We start from the raw sequence: 16,335 nt of genomic DNA, 5'->3' as shown, positions 1-16,335 counted from the left end.
TCCTAATGTAATGACTGACTGGGATTTCAGGCTCAGATAAAGGCCAAGAGTGTAACCAGTAGGAGTCAGGACCTTCCCCTCAGTTCAATGATGCTTCCTTTGTCTTTCAAACGCTGTAGCTTCCATGAGTAGAGATGAGGGGAGAGAGATAATTTGTGGTGTGTATGTTCTCTATTCTTATCCCATTCTCCCCTCTTCGAGGATTATCTCCAGCTGGGGTTCAGGCACAGCCTGTCTGTTTCCATGGGACCTTCAGCTGTTTCCATTGCCAATATGTAAAGTTCTCACCCACACTTGTCTTCCTGACAAAGATTAACTGTTTAACTAGGTGATAGTCCCCTTGACTTTGTCGATACTTTGGCTGGGGCGTCAGTGTGGCTTTTGTCTCTGAAGAAGTGGTTTGGGCCTGTCTTTCTAAACTTAGAAATATCATACAACAGAATCTTATAACTTTACATACATTGTTACCACACATATTGTACCATGATGATAATGTTCAGCAGATTATGAGTTTTCAAATGATACCTCATGAGACATACTTTGTACAAAGTTTATCATGGTCTTGTAAAAAGGGTGAACATAGTACAGACTGTCACAAGGTCCATCAGTGGCTATTGGTGAAGATGGTCGGGGATGCAACCCCATGTTCTGGATACCCCAAACCTCCAACTGTCAGTAGTTGGGACTGGATGATTCAATAACTGCCCTGTTCTGTTCATTCTCTCTGAAATATGTGGTACCGGCCACTGTTGGCAGACAGGATATTGGGCTAGATGGACCATTGGTCTGACCTAGTATGACCATTCTTATGTTCTTAACAATGACACAGTATTGCTCAGCATGATTGGCTTTGGTCTCATTGATATTATCCTCCTTCAGTAACATCAGTAGAATGATCCTTACTCCCCAACACAACGGGCTGCCCCCACAGCAAGCTTAGAGCAGGAGGTGTCTCCTCCTGTGGGCCCAGGTATAGCTTATTTCCAGTTCTCTGGGAACTCAGATTAATGTCCTTAGCAGTGCACTGTGCGGTGACAAACCTAGTGTTTCAGAACTTGGTTTTAAAAAGAAACAGGAGGGGAAGATGAGGATTCAAGTCTCTCGATACACGAAGGCTTTTCAGAAGAGGTGATGGGGGAAGGAGCTGCTGGTGTTTATGTTTCATTTTGTTTCCTAAGGGTCCAAAAGGAAACAAAGGAGAAAATGGCAGCCCTGGACTTCCTGGCTTCATTGGGCCCCGAGGCCCTCCAGTAAGTATCTGTTTGGTGATGCAAAGCAGTTGTTAGTCACCCACTGCCTGGTTTTGACTCTTGAACCTGGAGGAAGGAAGGACAAAATGTCACTTTGTCAAAAACACAGGCGAGAGCCTTGTGTATCCAGATAACCCCCAAATAGCCCTCTCTCTATTCCAAGGGGCCCAGTGTATGATTTTCAAAGAGAACTATATTCTTTTCCATCGCTTACAGAAGGTGGATAATCTCACTTGTAGCAAGGACACCTATCATAAGGCCCTGTATATGGATGTGGCATTCACAAAGGGGTTATGCACAGCGTGAGTTTGGGGTAGTCGCATTGCTCACTAGAGCATTCTGCATGGGCCATGGGTATTACAGAAGAGCTACATCAGGAATGTGTTAGAGCGATTAACAATACTCAGATTAATTCTTGTATTCCTTTACCTAAGGCTAAAGTCCCTAGGTACCTTGAGACCAACTGTCTAAGACTCAGCGATAGAGGTACATTGCACCTCATCCTTAAAATATCTCCCAAAATTATCTAACACCTTTTCTAGCAAAAAAAAAATCACAACCTTAAAATCCAGTGTCTTGGGCCCTTCCAGGCCTAGAGACAAATGTCTGATCCCACTGAGAAGCTGGGAATCTCCCCTTCCCAGTTAGTTAATGTTTTTCTTTCCAACCCTGCAGTGACACAAGGTAACAGACTCTAATGACACTAGTGCAGAACTGAATCTTCCCTATCCTGAGTCTTAAGTTGGAGTCATTTTTTTCGTGGAAAGTAAGAGAAGGAAGAAACATTTTCCCTTGCAAGTTTGTTTTTTTTTAAAAAATAATAATATGGCTGTTTAAAGCTGCTATGGAGTTTTGGCATGTTGGAATAAGTCCCAGTTTTGGTTTGGTTGGCAGGTGATGTGACCCTCAGCATGTGATTGGTTGCACTGATATGTAAAAAATATACCACATACTTGTGCAATTGTTTTACATGTGCTTCCAGTTCATCAGAGGTATATCAGTTACACACACAAACACACTATAAATATAATAAGGGGGGGAGGGGTGTTTCCAGGGTTGTAGGTCCACACATCATTTGACCTATGGATGTTACAGACAAGTACTCTTCTAGTTCCGTTAGTTGTGAGAGATGTGCTCAGAATTTAGCAATGACCAGTGTTATGTTAGTGTTGCCTTTTCAATCCTGTGGCACCTTATAGACTAACAGACGTTTTGGAGCATGAGCTTTTGTGGGTGAATACCCACTTCGTCGGATGCATGTGGGTATTCACCCATAAAAGCTCATGCTCCAATACATCTGTTAGTCTATAAGGTGCCATAGGACTCTTTGCTGCTTTTACAGATCCAAATTAACACGGCTACCCCTCTGATACTTTTCAATCATGTGCTTCAGTGTTGCAGTAGTAGATCCCACAGAGAATGCTAAACTAGGGAAATGATGACGCTCTTTTTATTCTAATGTGGTATATGAAGAAGAGAAGAGTGGTAAATGGAGAGTTCTTTATTGAAACCCAACCAAGAATTCAGTAAACTAGCTCAAGAAAACGTATGAGAGGCTGTTGAGACATTCAGAATCAAAGTGAATTGTATGGCACCAAAAGCCAGAAACCCCTGTTAACAATACCTCCATCTCAACATCTTTGCTTGGCCTGTAGGAATGACTGACCGTTCCTCTACATTTAGGAACGTTCACACAGTGTGCAGTATATTTGGAGATACACTTGGACCATAGGAACTCTCTTTAGTTTGTGTTGACTCATCTCAGTCCTGCCTCACCAATCTGGAATATGACACTTGGCGACAGAGTATCAGAGATCCATTTTCTGCATGACTCAACATTATCCAGTCCAAATAGTGCAAGTAAAACCACCTCACTTCTGAGATAAGAATCAGGACTGACAGTTTGTGTCTGATGTCAGACTGCCCGCGTTGTTGTGATGTTGTCAGTGTTGTGAGTTATGTACTTACCTTATGTCTCTTAGGGTGACTTGGGAGAGAAGGGGTCCCCAGGAAAAGAGGTGAGTTCAGTTCCCACCTGGTTCAGAGCGCAGATGGTGTCTAGGTTCGGTGGTAATCTCAGGAATGCTTACTGGGGTTGCGTTATTTTGTTCTTGAGCTACTGCTTTGAAATCATTAAATAAATCTAGAGCACCCAGGGAATTGTGACGTATACAGAACTTTTCCTGCGGGCCTGCACACCATCACAAGGGGAAGCATCCTGTCATTAACTCCGTACATGAATAGCTCTTGCATACTCATGCCTATTATTTCATTCCAGGGTGCAGCCGGGAAACCAGGGAACCATGGACCCAAAGGAGACACGGTGTGTTGAGAAGTATTATTAGCATTACTTACTGCACTAAAATAATAAAAAAAAATTAGATGGTTGTCGTCCAAGTGCAGCCCATTGGCTAAGTGCAGCCCACAGAGGTCTACAGTGCTGCCTCTGGCCACCGCATCATTAATCCTTCTATATCAGTAACACTTTGTAATGTACCCGAGGCTTTACTCAGTATATTTGCCCATTTCTGTGGTCAGAAGTGCTCCACTATGCTCAGTAACCACACTGTGTTTCATTAGGCTGGGGGAGAAGGGACATCTTCTTCTCTGTATTGATATGCTGGTTTTGTCTCATAGGGAGATCCTGGCATCAAAGGTGACACAGGCCCGCAGGGAGAAAAAGGCCTGCCTGGGGATCCTGGCATACCTGGCCATAAAGGCCACACTGGATTGATGGGTCCCCAAGGACCACCAGGAGACAGTGGGCCAGCTGGACCTCCAGGCCCCCCAGGACAGCCAGGCTTCCCTGGGCCCAGGGTAAGAGTGGCAGCTGTGAGCTTCCAAAGAGTCATATAGAAACACTCCCTTAATGACGTGAGCACAGCCCGACATTATTGCCTAGCTGCCTATGAGGTGCCACAGTTTATCCTGCAATGCTGTCAACAGGTGCTTCCTATGTCATGTACGCATGCAATGCATGTACGGCATGATTACCTGCTGTTGCTCTGAATCCCCTGTGCTCAAAGAAGAGTTGCTGCATCTCTGTGGGAAGGGAGAGGGGAGTCTCCCACTAAACAATATTTGAATTAAATAGCTGTCAATAACCACAGCGTTTTTCAACTGAGGCATGAAACTGAGATCTTGGACACCTGAGGTCTTTAAAATTCCCATGCTATTTTTTGCAAAAATAGAGGGAGTTAATTCAGGGAGTGTTGGCAAGTTTCAGTTTGGGAAAGAAAAAATTGCTGGCCTAAAGCTCCTGATGTGAGATGAATATGATCTCCTTCACTTCCTATGCTAAACTGCGGCATAGCCTCGCTGTGTGATGTTTAACAGGTGCCCTGTTCCACCCCAGCAGTGGATGCATTATACTGGCAAAATGAGTGATTCATTTCTGGTCAAAGCTCGTTAGGATCCTTCAGGGTGAAATTTGGTGTATAAATATAAGATATTGTCAGACAGGAAAATGCATGTGGAACTCTGATCCATCAGCTTTTATTTAAACAATGAGTTCAGTGTGATTAAAAGAGTAGATATTTACACTAAGTAAGATAAAAATAAATGAAGAGTATCAAACCTCATGCTTCAGGGACCCCTTTGCGGGATCCCAGAGCTCGGGCTCCAGCCCAAGCCTGAATATCTATACTGCAATCTTACAGCCCCATAGCCTGAGCCCTGTGAACCCGAGTCACTTGACATTGGCCAGCCATGGATGTTTAGCCACATTGTAGACATATCCCTGTGTGTCTAGAGTCAGGAAGAAACTCCCCACATAAATATGTTACAGCTTAATTGTCCACACAGGGCTTTACACCTTCCTCTGGTGGTGGCCGGTCTCAGAGCGAGGTATTGTGATAGGCAGCCCTACCCATTTACCCTAACTGTGAGCTCAGCTGTAAGGAGTGGAAGTTCTTGAGATGTCAGAATAACCTATCACAACAAATGTATGAAAGTCCAACCCAAAAGGCCTCCTGGTCTAACTCAAGAACTGTGTTAAGATCATGCCTGGTAAAGCAGAACAGAGTGAGATCGAAAATCAGTGAACCAGTATGTGGGATATTAGACCTGATTAATGGGTGAAATAATGAGGGGATGTGGGCTGTTCTGCCCATCACTCCCTTTTCGGATTCTTAAAGAAAGGCTTTTGGAGAAAAATTAGCTATTGGAGTGAACTTGACCATTGTGGCTGCCAACCCGCTCCCCACACTATCCTCTAGAATCCCGGACCAGACCGCCTTCATCCAAATCCCAAAAAATGTCCTGACCAGACCAAGCCAGAAAGAGGGAGCCATGGGACAGCCTCGGCTAAATCCCAAAGACAACCTGGGGTGTGAGACTTCATCTCACACCCTAATGTGTCCTTTGCCTTCCTTAACTTATTTCTTCTCTTTCCTATCTCTCACCGCCTTTTTCTTCTGTCTAATAAGAGTCTGGCCTTGTGTCCAGTTCTGGGCACCGTATTTCAAGAAAAATGTGGAGAAATTGGAGAGGGTCCAGAGAAGAGCAACAAGAATGATTAAAGATCTTGAGAATATGACCTTTGAAGGAAGGCTGAAAGAATTGGGTTTATTTAGTTTGGAAAAGAGAAGACTGAGAGGGGACATGATAGCGGTTTTTCAGGTATCTAAAAGGGTGTCATCAGGAGGAGGGAGAAAACTTGTTCACCTTAGCCTCTAATGATAGAACAAGAAGCAATGGGCTTAAACTGCAGCAAGCGAGATTTAGGCTGGACATCAGGAAAAAGTTCCTAACTGTCAGGGTAGTTAAACACTGGAATAAATTGCCTAGGGAGGTTGTGGAATCTCAATCTCTGGAGATATTTAAGAGTAGGTTAGATAAATGTCTATCAGGGATGGTCTAGACAGTATTTGGTCCTGCCATGAGGGCAGGGGACTGGACTCGATGACCTCTCGAGGTCCCTTCCAGTCCTAGAGTCTATGAGTTTGCAACACTGCTGGAAGCCCCATCACCAGAAAGAGGCAATGTCCTAAACAGCCCAATGCAGGTACAACTTTGCCAGGTCTTGGCATCAGGAGCGGCACCAGAGTTTCTGGCGCCCTAGGCAGAATTCGAGGGGCGACATTTTGTGCGCTCCCCATGGGGCGCACGGGAGCTTCCGGTTCCACTCCCATCGTGCCGCCGAAGAAGGACCCTCCGCCGAAATGCCGCAGGCGACAGCGGCAGTCATTGAGCTGCTCAATTGCCTGCCGCTGTTTTCTAGGGCACGTCAGCAGAAGGTCCTTCTTCGGCAGCACGATGGGAGCAGAACCGGAAGCTCCCGTGTGCCCCATGGGGAGCGCACAAAATGCCGCCTCCCGAATCCTGGTGCCCTAGGTGACCGCCTAGGGTCGCCTAATGGAAGCGCCGGCCCTGCTTGGCATGGCTGAGAAGACTGTGTTCTGTGCCTGTGTCTTTTTCCAGAAGTGAGATTGCAAGTGAAAGTCAACATCCGCTAAAGGGAACAAGGGATGTTGTTAAAATGAAAGCCTGACTTAATCCTTTACATTTCAAATGGGCTGTGACTGTTTTTCTTTCTTCTTCTGTAGCTTTAATAAAAGGTGAAAAGGATTTTAAATGGTATATTTATCATGGTAATAAGCAGGCTTGAGGTGTCTGTGTGTCAAGCCACAAACCTTGTTTAATGCTGTTTAATATTGAACAGTGTCTGGGTTATGTTAACACCTTTGGCCCATATATTCCATCTAAATACAACGGAGGATACTGGACTACAGAGACCCTTGATATATTCCTGGATATATTATTGGAACCCAGCTCATCAAAATTCATAAGATCATATTATATTTGAATAATTTGATTTGTTTAACAAAGAGAACTCTACTAATCTAAAGGGCCTGTGGGCTCAGTATTTAGAAGGGTGAAGACAAATATTTGATAGTAGTAAAGCAGATTAAATGTTTTGAGAAATTAATTCTGCCTTGAGGCTTTTACCTCATAAGTATTGAAAGTGAAATTGTCCCTCACGTAAAGAACAGGTCCATTTTAGACAAAGCACATCTTTGCCCAGCCACATGGAAGACACATGATGAAACATAGTAATGAGTTATGAATAAATAAAGCAATTAAAAGTAATGAACTTAAGAAAAAGCTCTAACAAAACAATCCACAGGTCATTTCTGTTGATACTGATGGACAAAGTCTTTACAGTATGCTAAACCCGCGGCTGGAGATAGGCAGCAAAGGGGCCAAATAGTCCATATTTGGGCAAGATTTTTTTAATTAAAAAATTGTAATAACATGAATATTTAAAAAAATGTTTCATGGGTGCTACAATCAATAATGAAAAATAAGAACTTTAGTCTCAGAAGGGTCATAAAGCTGTTTATAAAACTGATGTACAGCACAGATATACAGTGTTGTACCCTGAAATGCATCCACTTCAATGCAACAGCTGTTGAACAGCACACGTCACCAGCACAAAAGAGCAGGGGGCAGGAAGTGAAAAAGACTGCTACTGCAGTGGGGAATTTAGGCAGGTACTGCATAATTACTCACTCTGTACAATTTAGAAATCGCTTCCAAATTTCATCTGGCCAGAAATCAAAAGGAAATTGAAGCCAGGAAGAAACTGTGACTTGCTTTCTGGGTGGAGTTTCATGTGAACATTCTAGTTAGGTCCATTCCACATGAGGTCAGGATGCTACACTATCATTCTGTGTTAATGTTTATAACACACAAGTCTAGATACTGGGTTTTGTTGCCCTCTTGGGTGCAGGAGGGTCGCACAGGGCACACACCTTTGGGGCAGCTCCTTCTCTAGGAAGATTCACAGTTAGGAAGGTGGCAGTATTTTCATTATGGTCTTCCTATGGGTGTCCCACTAGGGGGAGATAGTTTTAATCTCTGCCTGATGCTCCTGGTGGTGGGCGTTGACCTGGAGATGCATTGAACCAATGAATCCAGTCCTGGGCTTCCCAGCAGGGTGGGAATTGTAGGCAGGTTGTGCCCCTGTGAGTTTCCCTTCTTGCAGGCAGGTTCTTCAGCACTGGTGACTCAAGCCTACTGTAGCTTCTCCAATAACCCCCAGGTGAAGGTTCTTGCGGTGATTATCACCATGCTGTCACTCTTCTTCCTAGGGGGACTCTCCATCGCTGGAGACTCTGAGACGGCTTATCCAAGAGGAGTTAGGAAAGCAGCTAGATGGTATGTGTCAATACTGGGCAAGCCAGCAAAACGTCTGAGGTTCCAGAAGAGGCTTTGTACAGCCCCTGAGCATGTGATTTGTGTCCCCAACTTTCCCAGCTATTAAAGGGCAACTTTGAGATGGGAGCAACTTGGGGAAAGGAGACATGTGACGTGAAATGGCCTTGGCCAGCATTCTTCTAGTTGCTGTTATTGAAGGTGCTTGTGTTAGTACAAGGGCTTTCTCCCATACAGCCCATGTTCTCCTTCTGTCCCATTGGGCACAAAGCCTGTGCTTATCCCATCACAGCCCGCTGCCAGGGAAATGACTATGATGTCACAAACCCAGCATTGTGACGTCACTGTGGGATCACGTGGGGAGAGAAGGCAGATCGGAAGGGAGCAGCAACATTATTTTGGGGCAAATTCCTGGAAGAAAGCACAGGGGCTGAGTGAAAAGGCAGTGGGTGCAGACTAATGTGCTGGTGGCATCCGGAACACAACTGGGTGGGAGAAGGAACAGCCAATGCAGCCTGCTGCTTCGTGCAGCATATATGAACTGAGGTCAGAGCTACAGCCCATGGCTTGGCCACTCCTCCAACCTGCCCACAAACCTCCACCATGCTCCAGCACCGAGGGTCACTGCAGAGCTTGGCTCCATGCCACACAGTGGGGTGAAGGGTCCCATTGCATGGACTGTCTCCTGTCTGCCCTCCCCACAAACCCTGGAGCAGCGGGAACAGGGCATTTTTTTTCTGCATTTTGCTCCATTCAGTGCTGGTGGGCAGGATTTGCCTCCCTATTAGTTAATGGTCACTGTGAAAGAAAAAGATTCAATTAATCTTTTACATGCTTTAACACTTCTAGTGGTTTAAAAGACTTCCCCGGCGTGAAAGTCTCTTCTGTTCGGGGTCAGCTAATGGAAGCCTGAGCTCCAACCTGCCCTTCCCTCCTGTGAGACCTTTTTGTCATGAGTTTAGTATGTTTGGGGGGCTTCTGGAATCTGGCAGCTGCCATCCTGGTGTGTATGGGGAAAACAGGAGAAAGTGCTGGCACAGGGAAATGGCAGAGTCCCACTTTCTGTCTACACAGCCCTTTAGTCAGGGACAAGGTGCCTCTCTTGGGCCTGGCTGTCCCAGAAAGAAAAGAAATCCTCTCTCCCTAGAATGAACCATGTCACCTGCCTTATCTCACGCTCCGTGATAGGATACTAGTAACGAGATCTTCCTTTCAGTGGGGAAATGATCACAGTGCTACTAATCCCGGCTGGGTAACAATGCAGCTGAGGGAAAGGAAATAACCAGTCCAAGAAGCCAGTAGGACAAGGAGCCATGCGATGGGGGAGAGGAAGGAAAAGTCTGAGAGAGAGATTCAGAAAAAGTTGTTAACTGCAGGAGCAACAGGGTTGTAGGTTAAACTGATGTGGGTTGTGGGGGAGGCACATCATGGCTGGTGCTGAAGAACTGTGTAGGGAAGGCAGGGTAAGTCCTCTGTTAAGTGCTAAGAGTTGGGCTGGGAAAACACAATCTTTCATTGGCCCTTGATCCCTTGTCTTGCAGAGCAGAGACTTTCTAACCTAACAAAACCACCTCTGTCTATCCTCAGCAAAACTAGCCTATCTCATGGCCCAGATGCAGCCAGCGCATGTTAAAGCACCACAAGGCAGGCCAGGGCCTCCGGGGTCTCCCGGTAAGGAAGGACTCCCAGGAAGACCTGGCCCTCCAGGAGACCCCGGCCGACCTGGACAGACAGGGTCTGAAGGGCCATCAGGACCAGTGGGTCCAAAAGGTGAGTGAATCAGTCGGGGAGCCTGGAGGCTGAGAGGTACCTTTTCCAAATCCTGTGTGCTCTGAGCCCCTGGGGGTTCCTACATGTTCAGTATGTTCACTGTAGCAGGGATAAATGGAGCAGCGAGGACTGCTTGTGACAAAGTGGGACTGTTCTTAATGTTTCCTCTGAATACTGTGTGGGTGCCTCAGTTTCCCCTATGCATTTCTTAAGTCTCCAGTGTGCATAAATTGCTGACGCTCTGTCTCCTGGCAACAAATGGCTGGGGCCTTCCCCCCTTGCAGGGGGATGGCTAAAGGTGATAAAAGAGATCAGGTGACCTCTTGGCCCGGGAAAGAGACCAAGGCCAGAAAGGAGGGGCTGAGGGGGGTTTTCAGTTTGGAGCTGGCTGGGGACAGGAAGTGAGGGCAGATGGGGTTGTCTGACTTACTGGGCCCCAGAATGGACCCAGCTGAGGGGTCCTGTTCTCTGTACCTACAAGCTCTGTTTTAGACCATGTTCCTGTCATCTAATAAACCTCTGTTTTACTGTCTGGCTAAGAGCCACGTCTGACTGCAAAGCGGGGGTGCATGCAGGACCCTCTGGCTTCCCCAGGACCCCGCCTTGGCGGACTCGCTGTGGGAAGCACACGGATGGGCATATGCTGAATGCGGCAAGGTCAGACCCAGGAAGGTGAAGCCGTGTGAGCTTCTTGCCCTGAAGACAGTCTGCTCCAGAGGAGAGGAGGCTCCCCAAAGTCATGACTGGCTTTGTGGGGAGCAGTTCCAGAGCATCGCCCAGGGACTCTGTGACACTGCTTTGTTCTGCTGATTTTAAAAACAGACTTTTTTCATTTTTCAGTATCGGCAGTGGACTATTTGTATCAACATTTTGCTTCGTTTCACAAACTGTGATTCAGAAATGTTCGGCGTAAAGTATGTCTTGAGAATTTGGACAGAGCTGTCCCTCATTTCAGTATCCCAGCAAGGTGTCGTGCTGTTGCTTTGGGATGACTCTGCATTGCTCAGAACAACGAAATGGCACCAGGTCCAGAGCGGCTGTTAGGTCAGATAAACAATGACTGGAACCTGCCAGGGTCGCTCTGAACCCCACTCTGACCCTCATCCTGCCAAACACTTAAGAGCATGAGTCACGTTAACCCTTGTAGTAGTCTCATTGCTGTCAGTGGGACAATCCCCATGCTTAAAATGAAGTGTGTACTTAAGTGTGCTTTGCTGGAGCAGAGCCCGAACACATTGCAGAATCAGGCCCTGCGTGTGTAGGCTGGGATGTAAACATCACGTTATTGTGACGTGAGCAATTTGCACCGCAGGCCACACTTTTGTAAAAGTGGCCACTCCCGTAGGGCTGCTTTGTGCCTTTTAGGACGGATGCATGGGGGAAGGTGACCGTTGGCATGGTTCAGCCCGCTCATCCCTTTGCAGCTGGCCTGCTTTATGGCCCTGCTAGATGGTGAGCTGGGGACCATTGCCCTGCCTTTCCACCTCTCTGCCTCACCTCATCTCAGGCAATGGGGCCCCCAAGAGCACTTGTCAGGAGCAGACTCTGGTCTGCCCAAGCAGAGCGGTGGTGAATGTGGCTGAGCTTTGCACAGGGCCTTCAAAGAATGCAGGAAAGGCTCCTGGAGCTCTCTGGCCAGTCACAGTCTGAGCTGGCTAGGCGCTTATCCCAGCAGATACCATATATCAGCTAGGAACAGTAATATGTATTTGTATTACAGTGGGACCTCATGCCTCCAGTCAGGATTGGTGCCCCCTTGTGGCATTTTATGCTTGTGCAGCTCACACTAACCCCTTTGGATTTTATCCTCCAGGTGAAAGAGGTGTGAAGGGTGAGAGAGGAGATCCTGGTGTTGGTCACAGGGGTGAAATTGGCCCTCCAGGAATTCCAGGTGGGTTGTTTGTTAATACTGCCAGGAGCATTGTGCCTCCTGGAATAGGCTAATTGCCAACACTCCCAAGCTTAGTGACACCAGGAGTGGTGTTGCGAACATGCCAGCAGCCGGAGTGCCACACCTCCTTTGCAGATACTTGTATTGATCCTTTTCTAGCTGAACCAAACCCACAGATCCAAGCAGCCTCAGACACAGGGAAAGCCCCGAGTCAAACATTGTAGTTCAAGTGCACAACCGTGACACGCTGTCATTGTTGATAAGTAAACAGCATTTGCTAGTCATAATATCAGTGATTGATCTGACCTTTTCTTCACCCTGCAGCTGCAGGGAGGAGGCGGCATGGGCTGTGTTTTGTGACTCCATGTGCCACATTTGGCAGCCAGGCCCCACATTGTGCTCCCTGTGCTACAGCAGCTGTGTCCTGAGGTGTGTCTGCTTCTGCTACTGCCAGGCAGGGAAATGTTCAGGGACGGAAGTGAGCATTGCTACGAGCGACGTGTGGGGAAGTGCCTCAGACTGGGCATGGCCCAGAGAGATGGGGCTGAGCCAAACACCTCCACACTTGGCAGAAGTTCACCTCCAGATCCCAGCGTGGCTGCCAGGCACCTCTTGTGTGGTGTGGCCTTGCTGAGTCATCACCTGGGAATAACGGTCCTTTGTTTTCATTCCAGGCCTCCCAGGGGAACCTGGCTATGGCAAAGATGGGATGCCAGGAGCACCAGGCCCACAAGGGGAAGCTGGGGTGCCAGGCCTCATGGGCCCACAGGGACCTCCAGGAGCCAGTGGACAGTGCGATCCCTCTCAGTGTGCTTACTATGCAAGTCTGGCCGCCCGGCCTGGCAATGTCAAAGGGCCTTAGCCAGTCCTGGGGACTCTCCCCGGACTGGTTTCTGAAACTTGAATTCAACACGCCTACCAGGAGCTCTTGGATTGTTCTCTAGCTGCATTTCTTTATGGGAGGCCTTTGAGATGATCAAAGCCAATGAATGCTGCCGGTCGGTCAGATTATTATTAATTATTATTTTTATTATTTTGTTGATGTGAGAAATATGTTTGGTTTTGTTCTCGCTAACATCAGGGCATGTTAAAAAATTAAAAATACATTGTTACATATAATATTGAGAGCTAGCATAGCCATTGTTGTTTATACAGAACTCATGCGAGTGCTGAACCCTCTGCTCAGCTGGGTGAGTTCTTTTCCAGACTTCATTCCCAAGTTCTAATATGACAATATCAGTGCACTGTGCGGTGCATGCTAGTGACTGAGAAACAAGCCTACAGGATGGGCAAGCTGCTGAAAAACATTGGGGGGAAAATGGCACGGGGAGGCTGACGAAGAGCTAGTCTCCAATGCATTCAGCTCACAATGAACAATCCGTTACAGACAACAAGCGCTGGATTGCCCAGAACTGCTGTACTAAATGTAGTGTTCTCCTTGCTCAAAAAGGACAGAAACGTTATTCATAAATAGCCACTTGATAGGCTTTTCTGGGCATGAGCAAGGCTCTGAAAATAAGGTAAGGGAGAGCTGATGACATGAAGAGAGATTCTGTTTCCAGTATAATTGCTGTCCCCGTGCCCTGTACATGTTCTTTAGTTCCACTCCAAAAGGCAAAGATTTTATTCCCGGTAACTGGGGCCTGTGCTCATACTGTCAAGAAGATGCCTCTGCAAACAGCCAGCAAGTTTGTGCTCCTTGACTTCCTGAGCTAGTAGAGTTCTATTCCTGCTCTGCAGTGAGGGCACGAAGAACATCCATTAAAGTTAACACAGTGATCCTCTAGATATTGGCTAGTATTATGGTTTGTAGAAGGTTGGACTAGGTGATTATCTTGGTCCCTTCTGGCCAGAAAATGTAGTATGATCTGCAGGCCACCATATCTGGTGATTCACAGGGACACGGGCCAAGCAGGGTAGGCTTGTGGAAGGGGAAGTAAACTGGAGTGCCGTCTTCAGTAGCATGGCCAGCACAACGAAGCATTTGGAGAATCAATGAATTAAAGGAAATTCTATGTGCCAAGAGTTGAATAACACCTGCCCCCCCAAACTAGCTCCTAAAACAATAGGGTCACCTGACTGCAGAAATCAATGTACATCTAGACAGGGAGAGCAAAGAATTGGATAGGCCAGGCTGGGTTTTTGAGAAGATAATTGCTTCTTCAATAGGTCCATCCTCATTCTAAACCCCTGCAAACGCAGACACACACAGGACAGATTTTCAAATGTGATCCGCACCAGCTGGCCAGATTTTTAGAAAAACTCTGCTCCTGTGAAGGCACTTGAATGAAGTTCCCAGAGCACTCAGTACGTAGCCGCTCACATTGTTTTCTATAAGGGTGGGACATTCTCCAGTGCCCTCAACGGTTGCTGGTGAGTGCTGAGCTCTTCTGAAAATCTGGGCAGGTTTTTTTGATGCCTAAATGGGAGGTCTCTTTAAAAATCCATTCCTATCATACACATTCACCTAACGGCGTGTGCTTCCAAGTTATTTAAACTGAACAGACGTCAGAAGCTGGGGGCATGGATCCATAACAGACAAATAGCCAGGGTGCACTGTACAGACATAACTATTTTGACACATTGGATCCCTTCCCCAGCCCCCAGGCATGTCATATGTTGGTCATTAAACATGAAATAAAAATAACAGATTAAGTACCATGGTAAATACCTTTCCTCTGTAGATTGCAAGTGTGTCACCCTGGTGCAAATAACCCATGGCTGTCCTTTTTGCTTTATAAAGACTAGTAAAAGTGAAAATATTATGCACCAAAGGGTTTGTTGCTTACAAGTAACTCAGGAGAGCATATCTATTGATGTACTTCTTCCCTGCCCAGCCCTCTGTAGTTCTGTTAGTTAATTATCTATATTTCAACATCAGACAGGCATGTTGGTTGCAGTATTTAACAGCACCATGCTGGCCAGGCCAGGCTAGGATACAATTCACCTACTCCAGTGGGAACACATAACACCCGAGAAAGCACTTGGTAGCGCGAGATGTCATTTCCGATAGACATCATGGGAGCAGCCAGGTTTTACAGAAGTCAGGCATGTTAACTTGGCCATGCTAATGTGACATTTCACTGCTGTCACTACTGTAACTCAGACTCTCTGTAAATCATGTCTAGTGATGTACAAACACACATGCTGTACATGGCTGACAACCAGGCAGCACTGGTTTCACGTAGTCAGGATCCTGTACACTGGGTTATTGGGAAATGCATAAAAAGGTTCTTGTTTAACAAGATTCAGGTCATTTCCTCTCTATGAGACTATGCAGTGGAATCTAATTTTGAGGGCAGTTGGAGCTCAGGAAGAGTGACTGGTTGAGCTGGGGAAACATTTTTTACTTTTCTTGTGGCCTCTTGGTCTTGGAAATTTGCATGCACTTTTGCCAAGAGGCTGCTGTTCTTCAAATGAGAGGCACATCTGCATCTTTCATGGCGATTAGAAGAATTGGATGGCCCACACACAGACCTGAAATGAGCAATTGCCCTCTGCAAAGAGCACTTAAATAAAAAAAACATAAAGCATGACCCAAATCCCTTAGTACCTGGGCCTTACCTAGCTATCAGATTTTAAGCTAGATTCCTACTGATTCCAGTCAGAGCCCTGTACATCTAACACTGCAGAGGAGCAGTACTTTTGGCTTCTTTTCTGTTCCTATCATCACTTGCTGCAGCTCCAAAAACTCCCTTACATACATTGCTCAGTTTCAGCTGTCTGCTAGCGCTCACCTAGCTCTGTCTCTCTCGCCGACAGAAGTTGGTCCAATAAAAGATACATTACCTCACCCTCCTTGTGTCTCTAATATCCTGGGACAGACATGGCTCCAACAACCCTGCATTTTAGTACTCAGTCTTTGGAATATAGTTTGCCCATCATCATAGTGTCAGTCCACACTAGAGAGTGACTAAAACCTGGCCTCAATTCCAAAATGACAGGATGGCTTTCATGAAAAGGGAAAACGTGTAAAATATCTGTTTGCTTCCTATGTAGGGACATCTCATTAATTCTGCTAAGGAACGAGGGAAAGGGTGCAAAGCATTAATGGCACCCTGTGAACTAGCACTTCAATTCTCAGCAAAACCAGCCTTTTTTTTCCCCTCCAGGAATAAAGCTTGTGATTTAGAAATGATGAAAGCCAGTCAAGATGGCTGGCCAAGTCAGGTCACAAGAGAGATCTAGCCCTCCCTCCCTTCATCTGTAGACACAACTTCAGTTCCTTGGAGCTATGGCCAAACGCCATGGAGAGAAAAGCCTGGA

The 16,335-nt window shown here is 46.5% G+C and overlaps 1 protein-coding gene across 5 annotated transcripts in view; it reads left to right on the top strand.

The window, feature by feature from the left end:
- Positions 1-14,892, top strand: part of COL22A1 (collagen type XXII alpha 1 chain) — a 372,600-nt gene extending 357,708 nt beyond the window's left edge. For all 5 annotated transcript variants that reach the window (XM_050940514.1, XM_050940513.1, XM_050940511.1 and 2 more), the window contains exons 57-64: positions 1,179-1,250; positions 3,233-3,268; positions 3,529-3,573; positions 3,888-4,067; positions 8,345-8,411; positions 9,996-10,178; positions 11,992-12,069; positions 12,744-14,892. In XM_050940514.1, coding sequence (XP_050796471.1) covers positions 1,179-1,250; positions 3,233-3,268; positions 3,529-3,573; positions 3,888-4,067; positions 8,345-8,411; positions 9,996-10,178; positions 11,992-12,069; positions 12,744-12,931 — 849 coding nt within the window. In that variant the 3' untranslated portion in view covers positions 12,932-14,892. The remainder of the gene's footprint in view (positions 1-1,178; positions 1,251-3,232; positions 3,269-3,528; positions 3,574-3,887; positions 4,068-8,344; positions 8,412-9,995; positions 10,179-11,991; positions 12,070-12,743) is intronic.
- Positions 14,893-16,335: the final 1,443 nt, after the last annotated feature.

Source organism: Gopherus flavomarginatus, chromosome 2, assembly GCF_025201925.1.
Source record: "Gopherus flavomarginatus isolate rGopFla2 chromosome 2, rGopFla2.mat.asm, whole genome shotgun sequence".
Taxonomy (NCBI): Eukaryota; Metazoa; Chordata; order Testudines; family Testudinidae; genus Gopherus; species Gopherus flavomarginatus.
This window is presented reverse-complemented; position numbering and strand designations above follow the sequence as displayed.